At 33.5% G+C, this 12,790-nt stretch overlaps 2 protein-coding genes across 2 annotated transcripts; one reads left to right on the plus strand and one right to left on the minus strand.

Annotated features, from left to right (window-relative positions):
* The first annotated feature begins 6,268 nt into the window (after positions 1-6,268).
* LOC25491368 (probable 2-oxoglutarate-dependent dioxygenase AOP1) lies at positions 6,269-8,218 on the plus strand. Its single transcript, XM_013599266.3, has 3 exons — positions 6,269-6,706; positions 7,023-7,344; positions 7,615-8,218. Exons 1-3 carry the CDS (start codon positions 6,333-6,335, stop codon positions 7,861-7,863), a joined length of 945 nt encoding a protein of 314 aa, XP_013454720.1. The 5' UTR covers positions 6,269-6,332; the 3' UTR covers positions 7,864-8,218.
* A 1,372-nt stretch (positions 8,219-9,590) lies between these two features.
* On the minus strand, positions 9,591-12,092 carry LOC25491369 (putative pentatricopeptide repeat-containing protein At1g17630). Its single transcript, XM_013599267.3, has one exon. It carries the CDS (start codon positions 11,968-11,970, stop codon positions 9,850-9,852), a length of 2,121 nt encoding a protein of 706 aa, XP_013454721.1. The 5' UTR covers positions 11,971-12,092; the 3' UTR covers positions 9,591-9,849.
* Between the last annotated feature and the right edge of the window lie 698 nt (positions 12,093-12,790).

Below are 12,790 nucleotides of genomic sequence, written 5' to 3' on the forward strand. Positions count from 1 at the left end.
GATTTTGTTACTTCAGGAGCAAATTCAACTTATATTAAGATCAAATAGATATTATATATTTAAATTATGAACGAATGTCTAGTTCTTCAAGAACTCAACCACAAACCTCTATCGACAATGACAAAGGAAAATCACAATATTTTTATTTTGCAATCTTTCACAAATGTTTGATGTTATTATTAGTTCTTCTAGAACCAGATCTCAAACCTTCATATACAATAAAAAAACTCTATTCTTCGAGCAACCCTTCAAGGATGCTTTAATATTAAATTTTAGTTCTTCAGGAACTATATCTTAGATATTCATAAACAATGATTAAAATAATTCTTTGATCATAAAAATGATTTTTACCGAGAAAAATAATATAACGAAATAGGATCAACAAAATAGAAACAATAAAAGAACTTAGCAAAATAATTGGTAGTTGGATCCCATTTAGCAAAAAGAATTGTGAATAAGGAAAAAATTGGATCAGAGTGTCAATCAACTTAAGTATAAGATAAAAGAACTTGTTGTTGCTAACAATATAAATAGAACCTTGACAAACTAAACATCCAAATGTTATCAACCTGCATTGAGACATAAGTCACGATGTAAAAAAAAATCACAAATAATCTAACCATGAGAGTCATATACTTCAACATTTTATCACAACTTGTTATCTAGGGTAATATGGTTAAACACTGGAAATCATAATTGCAAACAGTGGCATGCATAGTATACTCAGACCATAAATTTCTTCACCTTCCACAACATATTCATCAGCTGTTAATTGTCCATGATCAGTAATGCACAATAAACATTGAATTGTTCACAAGGTTGCATAGGGTAACAAGAAAATCAAGACCAAATTGAGCAAGCAAATAGTATGCCGGGATAGGGTAATGCCACAAGCCTATAGTTTCTCATATCTTCATAATTCAATCAAGCAAAAAGAAAAAGAAAATCAATCAGAAATAACATGATAGCGAATCAAATTAGTTGAAAGAAAATGAGAAAAGAAAATCTATCTTCAAGCTAATAATTAAGCCATCACTCCGGTAGAGCTTCGTGTTGATAACGTGTTATGAAATAAAATAAAAGCACAAGATCAAAGAGAAGAAGTAGATAATCAAAGATAGAGAAGATGAGAGTTTTTATATTATTCTCATTACAAGTGTGTCATTACATTGTAATGTAGGTCCTATTTATAGGACACATATAGATATATGAATGATCACATTACAACCCACTTACTAGTGGACTTACTAGTGGGAATTACAAGCATGTGGAAGGGTTATAGATGGACATCCACTAATATATATATATATATATATATATATATATATAGCACCTTTGCAATTGTACAAAATACCACAACTATTGATAAACTCTGTAGATTTTTAATATATAAAAAATACCACAACTATGGTACAAATATTTGAAAAAACAAATCACATACCAATCGTTTACGGCTCTTATATAGACAAAAGTCATATCATAAGACCCTCTATAATAGCCTTTATATACAAAAAGCGCTATAATAAACAGTTTCTACTAGCATTTACATGTACAACGTGTTATCATTGACTTATTATCTTGTCAAAAAAAAAAATCATTGACTTATTATAACGTTTATAAGTACAAAAAGCCATCATACACTCTCTTATTATGGCTCTGAAAGTTCAAAGTGCTATTCAAAGTCATTGAAATCTTTGGTGGATGGTGTCTAAACCCAATCTGACGGTTTTTTTTATTTTATGTTTTGACTGGGTTTTAGCATGGGTTTAGGGTTTTCCCAATTTTAAAACACGGGTACGGGACGGCCGCACGGGTAACATGGTTAGAAGTACCCACCTCGAACCCAACTATTTTTTTTTATATGTTTATGGTCCCATTTTCATGCTTAATTATGTGCTTGATGAGATCAATAAGAGACATATGATTGTGATTATGTTTTAGCTGTGAGCTGTAATCATTCCATGAGTCAGCAATTGTTCAACCAAGGCACCATAAACAAACGCATCTGGGATTTTGATGTCCTCCCTTTTCAATTCTTCAAGGAGGTGGTGGTATTCATTGATCTACGCTTTGATTTCCTTGTCCTATTTCATTTGTTATCGGAGATAGTTTCAAACAACTAACTTATCCTTAATAGCGTTCTCACCAGTGTACATGACATTCATGTTGTCCCAAATTTCTTTGGCCACCTTGTAGGAACAATAGACAACGAAAAGTACATTAGATAATGTATAGAGACTTGTATGACGATAAACCTTGTTAAAATGTTCCCATTGTTCACTTTGTTGGGGGTCTAATTTGACTTCATTTGGTTTGGCATCAGTAAGAGCAGAAGTGACAATGTGGATGTGTAACAGTGTGAAGATACCTTTATGCCAACGACGAAAATTATGTCCATCAAAAAGTTAAATTTTGGAAACATCAGGGGATTATTTTGCATAAATGACCACATTTGGGGGATCGGTAGCAACAACAAGAGTAGAGTCTGCGACTTTCTTGATGTTGTCATTGTTGGAATCATCTCCATCCATAATTGTTACTAGGTTTTTACAAGGTTTTGCAACGTCTCTTTACTCAACCAAAACTGCTATTATATAGGTTAAACCCAGTGGCGGATCTTCAGTTAATTTATTGAGGGTGCCAAACTCCTATGGAATATGTATTAAGTGGTTTCTCTTTCAAAAAAAAAAGTATTAAGTGGTTTCAAGAAGTAACAATAATTAATAACCGACGTAGTGATATTTATTGTTTGAAAGCGACAAAAAAATGCAGAATCGAATCCCCTCAAAAACATTACATTTCCACTGCAACAATCAATATTTGCTTGATACAATACACCTAATATAGTATATATGAAAAATTTGTGGGATGCCATGACTCCCTGAAGAGATCCGCCACTGGTTGAACCTCCACTTCTTAGTTTCCACAGTATATTTAATTAAGGGTATTGATATATGTAGCAAGAAACTTGATCGTGAGATTATCACGAAATGCAAACATGTATGGGTAGTAGCGCCCTTTAACTTTCATCTACTCAGGTATTTACTCAATCGACAAATCTAATAGCTACAATGCATTCGGGATGATTTCTCTATTTTTTACCTCGTGATGAATAGCATCTCTCTTTAATTAATTAGTAAATAATAATAATAACACTAACAATTGAGAAGTTTAAGGAAAGTAAGGCACAATCAGCAAAACTTAAGGGACACCGAATTACAAACAAAATACGAATAGTATATTTGGTTACACGTCCAAGTTACAAATTTCACGTTTCAATGTTGATTTCACTGCTATTTTAAGAAGCTATATATTTAAGCTTTTTACTAAACGCACAATTGCGTTAACACAACCGCCAGACTAAACACTAGCGAAGTCAAATTCATATATAGTACAATGAACATAATTAAATCTAATGATCGACCCACTTATTCATCTTTAAGGTGAATTTCTCTAGCCACTAGACTACTTAACAAAAAAAAAATCTAATGACCGATGCATGAACAGATATAAACGCATCAAGAGTAGCAAAACCACAAATTTACGAATTGCATAAACATAAAATAGGGATGAAGGTTAATCAATAATCAACTCAGTTATTATAAAATAAGGGCTAAACTTCACTTTTCGCCCTCTAAGTTTTAAAATGTTGCAATTTTGGTTCTCTATTAAAAAAAATGGTAAAAGTGACCCCCTATGTTTAGGGAAATATGCTCTTTTGACCTCATAACATAAAGGAAATATGCTTTTTGACCCCTTATCTTTACAAAAAATTGCGATTGTGGCCCCGTTTTTTGGACCGTGGCGTCTTCTCAGACATTTTTGGATGAAAGGGGCCAAAATTACTATTTTCTTAATAGGAGGTTAAAATTACAACATTTTAAAACATAGGGGGCGAAAAGTGCAGTTTAGCCTAAAATAAGAGTTCTTTCATTAACAAAGGTAATCAAAGCAAACATGACATGTGTTTAATTTATGAGGTGCTAAACTTTACCAAGCAATTGCGCAAGAAAGCAAAGAATATAGCATTTCAATAAGCATTTCTTCGTGCCGCTTCTTGCAACCAATTTTCGTAAAAATAAGCATTTTCCATAATTTATATTACTTACTTTAAAAATGACAAAAATATAGAGAATAGAATTTAATAAATCAATTGAACTCCATTAAATCATGGCCTAAATCACCGCCCAAAGAAAAGAAGGGACAATATCCTTAGATCATGGTCTAAATCAACAAAACCATTAAATAATTGAATTGAATATTTTCCCTACGGGAAAAGGAACCAACAAGTTTTTTTTTTTTTTCCTTTCATTTTCTTTCGTGTTAGGCCAATGCAATAGTGTATCCGAAGGCGACACATAAAATCTCTAATAGCAAACTATTGTAGTAATCTCTCCCTCTGATCAGTCCTCGTGAGCTTAGCTCTGTTGATAGGGACAATGCATAATATATGTAAGATTCAGGGTACAAATTCTGACCACCACAAAAAAAAAAATATATCTTCCTCCTAAAAAGTAATTTTATATCGTATGAATCATTAATCCACATATAAGATATTAAATCAATAACTGTAACAAAACAAAAAAAAAAAGATATTAAACCAATAAGAATATATATTCTTCATAAACCACATCTCAAGAAAAGAAAAAAAAGATATACTATATAAACCAACAAGTGTTCTGAGTGGTAGGAGTAACACCAAAAGTTTTACCTTAATGTGTACAAGATCTTGTGAAAAATAAATTAGTAGTGACACAATATTGCATAATTGACACAATTGATTAAGTATAAGCATAAGCACAATTATTACATAAGTTAATATTATTTTGTCTAACACCATTATCTATTGAAATAATTGTACGACAACTATTGATTTCTGTGGTCCGGACTAAGGACACAACTTTGCATGAATGACATCAAAGATCCGACAAGAGTATTCTATTGTTGTGCTTTCCTTGATTTATTTTTTATTTTATAGTTCATCCTTTGATTGTCCTTTTTTTGTGGTACAAGATTTGATGTTTACTCAAGCTTAAAATATTAACCATTATTAATTAACATTTCTCCATTTTATTCAAATTCCAAATCTCTCATCTCTAATATTTTAAAGGTCTAGATCACATTGTTTTATCATGTTTCGTCATAAGCAGGGCTGCCATGTGAAAGAGCAACAAGTTCTTTTGCATATAGCCTCAATCTTAGAAGATCCTCAAAATTTGAAAAAAAAAAAAAGAACATATGCGTGCGGACAAAATCAGTCGTTAAATGTCATTTATCTATAGGTAATAGTTTGGGATACAATAATTTGTTGTAAATTATGCATTATACATAACTAAATGTCTATTTATCTATAGGTAAAAGTCATGTGTAAACATTTACTCAGATTTAACTAACCCTTAGATGTCTATCACTACAAGTGGTGTTGGATTTTTTTCAATGATTTTTAAATGAAAATTATCAGAATTACAACCGGACCCCTAAATTATTGAGACAGTGCGTTGGTCATAAAGTTCGAGTCTTTTTGATTGATCATGTTTATACAGTATACTTTCTCGTATAATCATCAATGTTTTTTTTTTTTTACTATAAACATCAAATTTTAAGAGATTTAAAGAAGCTTAAAAGAGAGTCACACAACGAAAACCTCAATAATTTAGTTTGCAATCTTGATATGCTTGGTTCTGGTGAAGTCCAAAATTACTCCTCTTACTACCCGATGTTCTTTATAAGAGAGTATTTAATCAATGAGAGTTTAGTCAAAGATTACTTCTATAAGAGAGTATTTAAACTCTGACAAAATGACGAATTAAAGTTTGAATTCCCACTAAGAGAGGTAGACATATTTGAGGAATGATATATTGACATCATTTTTGTACAACCAACAACTATTTTACTATTTTTTAATATTTTTTTAGTGATTTTGATTTGCGCGCTCCTCACAATATTAAAAATTGTTACATTAGTTGTTCAATTTTGGTTGTACAAATAACATTGCTCGACACATTTGATATCTAACATGTTTAAAATAAAATTACTTCTGCAAGAAGGAACCTTCGAAGAATCAATAAATAAATAGTAAAGTTCTTCACATATGATTAAAATAAAGAAGATCTTTGATATTCATGAAAAAATATGAGTTCCTATACCTAAAGTAAAATTAACCTCTCAAGCTCAAGGGTATAAGAGTTGTAAATGCAAGATAAACATTTTAATATTATCAAGGTCACTATTACAATGTAGTGCACACATATTATATAACTCAATCACAAGGTTCAATCCTAGCTTATACTAAGCATTACCCTTAATCATATTAGGGAAGGACAGGTGAAAATATGGGATCAGAACACACTCAAAAGCTTCCACTAATTGACTTCAATAACCTCAACTTTGAAGCCAAAAATCCCAATTGGGAGTTAGTGAAGTCCCAAGTCTATAAGGCATTAGTAGAGTATGGTTGCTTTGAAGCAATTTTTGATAAAGTTCCTTTAGACCTTCGCAAAGCCATATTTACTTCAATAGAAGAGCTCTTTGATCTCCCTTTAGAGACTAAGCTACTCAATGTGTCTAATAAGCCTTATGATGGCTATATTGGTCAATATCCTGTAGTTCCACTTTATGAGAGCATGGCCATTGAGGATGCAAATATCTTAGAGAAAGTAAAAAGCATGACCAATATCTTGTGGCCTGATGGAAACAAAAATTTTAGGTACGTACTCGTCATTATATCTTGATTGAATCATCTTAAAGTTGTTAATATTTTAAAATAGTCTCTAACATCGAAAATGTCTCTTCAAGCATCTTTAATGGTAGTCTTTAGAGAGTTTTAAACTTCAAAAAGTTTGTCCTTAACAAGTTTCATCATTGGGGAAGATTGATGCAACATAAAGTTGAAAAGAGCGTATCATTACTAAAAAAACTCATCGTTAACAATACCTCGAGTTTCTTCAAAGTGACGTGGCTATAAAACTTCGTAAACTTTATATCCTATTTATCATTGGAACTAATTTGATTTTCTTTTGCAGTGAAACCATACATTCCTTCTCTGAGGAGCTAATTGAGTTGGATCAGATTATTAGGAAGATGATTTTGGAAAGTTTAGGTGTTGAAAAGTACTTGGAAGAACACATGAACTCAACCAATTACCGACTCAGGGCTATGAAGTACAAAGGCCCTCAAACAAGTGATACAAAAGTAGGTCTCACCCCACACACTGACAAGAACTTTGTGACCATATTGTACCAAAATCAAGTGGAAGGTTTAGAGATGATGACCAAAGATGGACAATGGATAAGCTACAAGCCTTCTTCAGGAAGTTTTGTAGTTGTGCTTGGTGATTCTATTCATGTAAATTTCATTCAGTATTCCTCATTAATAACTAATCATCAATTGGTAACTAATAATGTTTTAAATCATCGCATCGTGATCCTTAATACTCCAATTAGTTAAAGTTAAATACAACTGATGTAACAACATTCGTAGTAATGTTGTCGAAGACATAAAAATCTCGGATGGCGCAGCCCAGACCGTGGTCACGTGCATTTTAAAAACAATTTTATTATTCTGGCACTTGTTGAATTATATTGAAAATTTTCATTTCTCATGTAAATTTTGTAGGCATGGTCAAACGGGAGGTTGCATTCGCCATTTCACAGGGTGATGATGAGTGGGAATGAGGCAAGATATTCAGCAGGGTTGTTCTCTACCCCCAAAGGAGGGTACATTATAAAAGCTCCGGAGGAGCTGGTGGACGAGGAGCACCCTTTGCTCTTTAAGCCTTTTGATCAAGCTGAGTTCCTCAAGTATTATCACTCTCGAGAAGGCGCGAGGGATCGGTTTGCTATCCGCACTTATTGTGGTGTTTGAGCTATTCACACTTACTGCTCAAATTACACAGGTGTTACGCTTGGATAGTGTTACATTGCTCAATAACGTTTTAGTAGATACGTATTTTACAAGTGTTCCTCAAGTATTACTACTCTCATGATGCCATAAATATATATGGTGTGTGTTCAAGTGTTCTCTAGACAATTTACCTTGAACTTGATAAAAGTTTGTTATATGTTGTTTGTATTGACTTTGTAAGAAGTATTGGTGTTGTGTGATCAAATATAAAACTACTATGCTTTGTGTTCTTGTCTTGTCTTGATTAAAAGACAAATATTTTTGTATGTAAGCACTTATGCAAAGTTGAAGAGAATATCAAATTAAATTTGAACAAGAACTATGATTGTCAATAATTGCTTTATTATAATAAAATTTGGTCTTATTCATTGGACACTCTTCAAACAAATCATATTCCATGTCATAAAAATAGACAATTTTATTGATGAATCATGTTTCCCGGGAATGGACAAATGAATGAAGATGAAGACAATTTGTTGTTTTATGCTATCACCAAATAATGTTGAGTGGAGATTACGATTCCTAAATTGTAGCTGTTTATTCAACTTTAAGGATTTGTTTGGGATAAATGTGATTTATGGATAGACGACTATCAATAATAATTGTTGTTGAATATATTAAATTTTAAATTGTTTGTAAAAATATTCATAAATTCAATTGTAATTATTAAGAACGTTTGTGGTAGGAGTCCGCCCCCTATTTAGCAACAAGCTAAATAGACACCTCCAATGTCATGTCAAAAAATCCGATAACTATTAAGAAGGGTGACAAATTAAGGACTAGCCACGGCTTTTTATAATTTAATATTTTAAAAATTAGATTATTGTGACTTAATAAATAAATTATTGTTGAAATATAAGGATATAAGTTCAACTAACAAAAATGTCAAAATTGCTAGGCTGGGCGTTGTGACCGAGGTTCGAACTTCGGCCCTTCCACTTATGTTATGTGTGAACTTCAATTGTAGGTTGGATTCAATTAGTGCTGGATTCAATAACCAAGTTGACCATCATCACAAGATGAAATACAAATTGCTACCCCAACTTTTGTGTATTTATCAGTTATTGAATTTGTATGATCTTCAACATATGTAATACCCTTCACTATTAAAACATTTTCAGTTCACGAGAAAAAGAGTAGAAATGCACCAACTAAGCAAGCATTACCAAGTGGTATTGGCTTAACAGTTGTTATGTTAATCTCATCATTCAATTTCTTCCCATGTGCTCATGATCGATCAACAAGATAAATTGCATTATCATATCTAATTATCTATCAATCTGATCCATGTTCACTTCATGTGTGACATTTCCTGTGTAATTGAACACCCATGAGTCCCATGACGGGCTACCTCAATCAGCCACCTTAAAGCCATTTGAATGTTATATTTTGTTGGGATTTTCAGTGGATTTCTCTCCTCCTTATCAGCTGCAGGTAGGTTCTGAGTATTCGTGTATAGAATGAACTCAGTGAAGATATCTTGCACCCAGGCATTTCATCATATATGGGAATTAAATGTCAAATGTAAAAAAGTATCATGTAAATATCATGTATAAGGAAGGTGATAGTATTACCAGTGAGCATGAGAATGGAGTAACTTAGAAACCTAAACTCCTTAATCAAAAACTTTCATACCCTTCACATCCGGCTTAAATCACTTGATGAATATAGCAGTAAAAAACAGGGACTAAAACTGAATTTCACTACATTAGTAGGTACTATGACTGTAATTGGTGAAACATTGCTACAATGTGTACATGTAGAAGTGAAACCCTTTGGTTAGAAGTTGTACAACAACCTGCTGAACTATGTGTCAAAATCAAAATAATGTGGAAAACAAGTAAATGAATTGCTATTTTCCTAACTAATCTTATACTAAAGCATTAAAAAAATCTCGAGTATTGTTGCTGGTAGAGAAAGGCATGGCAAAAAAAAATCTAGCCCCTCTCAGTTTGCTACTAGTAAGAGCTCTGATTCGTCTAAATTATATGGTTGATGAAAGCAACTATTGATGCTATAATGTACACTCGCCATTTGAAGTGCCAATTCATTAAGGATCGCAAAAATTTCATCTTGTTCCAAATGGACTACATTCCCTGCTGAGAATGTGTATACCTTTTTTCTCACCTCAATCCAACTCTGACCAGGTATTTTTTTAAAACCTTTTTCCTTTGCTGAGACTCTGACTCTGGCAGAATCCTCCCGTTTTCCACTGTCAGCATAAATATTGGACAGCAGCATGAAGCTCCCAGTTATTTCTGACTTAAGGGCTAGAATTCGTGATTCTATTTCTTCTATAAGATCTGTATCTCTGTACATTCTACATGAGTTTAAAAGAGCTCCCCAAACACACTCATTTGGTTCAATTGGCATGTTTCTCACAATATCATGTGCTTCTTGCAAAAGCCCAGCACGACCAAGGAGATCAACCATGCACGCATAGTGCTCTACAGTAGGCTCAATACTAAACTCCGTGACCATCCGATCAAAAAGGTTGCGACCCGCAGCAACAAGTCCAGCATGACTACATGCAGATAAAACAGCAACAAATGTGATTTTATCTGGCCTCAATCCGGCGTTAATCATCTCATCAAAAGTTCTTACAGCATTCTCACCAAGCCCATGCATTCCATAGCCCCCAATTAATGAATTCCACGAAATCAAATCTCTACCTTTAATATTATCAAATACTAAATGTGCTTCCTCGAAAACCCCACACTTCATATACATGTTAACAAGACCATTCCCGACCAAAATATTATCATCCATGAGATTCCTAATGGCATAAGCATGGAGCTCCCTACCTAAGTTCAATGCTGCTAATTCTGCACAAACTGATAAAACACTAGAAATAGTGACACAATTGGCCATTACTTTTGCAAGCTGCATTTGTCTAAACAATTCCAATGACTTCTCCAAACGCCCTTTAGAAGCAAAACCACTAATCACAGCACTCCAACTTATTACATTGGGTCTCACCGGCGAATGACCATTCGATTTCTCCAGCTTCAAAAATACTTCATAGGCGTCATCACATAATCCCGAGTCAGCATACGACGATATCAAAGCATTCCAACTTACTAAACTCTTGTTCTTTATGTCAGAAAATATTTTATGTGCATCCCCAAGGTCCTCACGCTTCTTCCCATAAATCCCTATCAACGCGTTTTTTACAAACAAATAATCTTCATATCCACCTTTAATAACAAACCCATGAATTTCCTTCCCCCGTTGAACTCCATCCATATCAGCACACACAGACAACACGACAGCTACAGCTTCACCACTAATCTCAATTCCCTTTATTCTCATCACCTTAAACAACTCCATAGTTTCATCAAAAAGTCCACATCTAGCATGACTCGACAAAAGCGAAGTCCACGTCACATAATTCGGCTCCAAACCCTCCAACTCCATCCGTTTAAAAACCCTAAAGGCGCCAACATAATCAAAATTAAAAGCATAACCCGAAACCAACGTATTCCACGACAATACACTTCTGACAACCATTCCATCAAACACTTTACATGCATCTTCCATTCTCCTAACTTTCCCATACATACCCACCAATTCATTCACAACATGAACATGATTCTTAAAACCCGTCTCCAAAACATGACAATGAACAATTTTACAAAGACCAACACTTCCAATTTTAGAACAAGACTTAATTATCAAAGGTAATGTAAACCCATCAGGTAAAAATCCAAACTTCATCATTTGATGATAAATTTTAACAGCATAATTATAATACCCATGTGATACATTTGCTCTAATGATAGAATTCCATACAAGATTTGAAAGAGATTCAAATGGGGTGGTTGTGAAGATTTTTCGAGCTTCGGAGATGGAATTGAAGCGGGAGTAGGTTGCAATGAGGCGGGCGGATAAGAAGGAAGAATGGTGGGTGGTTGTGAGGATTAATTGGGTGTGAATTTGACGAGCTTGTTGCAGAGTGAAGCATTGGTGATGAAGAAGGTGATCGAAGAAATCGAGAAGATGGTTGTGGTTGTTGATGATTGAAGGTGTGAGTTTTGGATATGGAAGTGATGATAACATGTTTTTCATATCGCCGTCGTCGTCGTAGCCGGCGGTCTATACCGGTGTAGCTCCGGTGGTTTGGAACCGTGGTCCGTGGGGATGAAGAAGGTGGGAGAATGAAGCTGTTGGCTCGAAAATTAGATTTTGAATAAAACCGATTCTGAACCGGGTCCATGCCAGTTTCACGAGAGGGTTAATATTGATTTTGGTTTTGATGAGAGGTATTTGCGGTGTGGTTTGATTCAATTTTAAGGTTAAAAGTCGTTCGAACCGCAAGATAAAAAAGTATGCGATTTAGTTTGGTTCAGTTGATTTTAGAAATAAAATCTGCATCATACCAAACAAAAACAATGCGGATTGGATTATATCGGTTGGTGCAGTTTTTTTAGACAAATAATTTTTTTCCCAAAATTAAAATCAAATTAAAAAACTAAAACAGCTTATTTTCCAACATTAAGATTTTATTTTCATCCAACAATGTTCCCAACTACGTAGACGGAATTAAAATATGGACAAGAAGTAATCCAAATTTTTAAGAAATACAAAAGACTAAATTTTTTATGGGAAATGCTAAATAGTGCCCTTAGGGCATTAGTTAAGAGGACAAATTTAGAAATGTTGCATTGGGAAATGGTGAAAAATGGTTGATTTGACTTTTTAAAAGTTAAAAAATTGTTGAATTCCTTGATTTGGTTGACGTTCTAGGAAAGAATAATTTGAAATTCCTTGATAGAGAATTAACTGTTCCAATCCAGTAGAGACACAGTTGTAGCTTGTACTATGCACATGAAAATGTTGGAGTAGTGAAGGTAGTGGTTGTACAATTGTATTTTTTTTTTTTGAAGAA

The sequence above is a fragment of the Medicago truncatula genome, chromosome 4 (genome assembly GCF_003473485.1).
Source record: "Medicago truncatula cultivar Jemalong A17 chromosome 4, MtrunA17r5.0-ANR, whole genome shotgun sequence".
Taxonomy (NCBI): Eukaryota; Viridiplantae; Streptophyta; class Magnoliopsida; order Fabales; family Fabaceae; genus Medicago; species Medicago truncatula.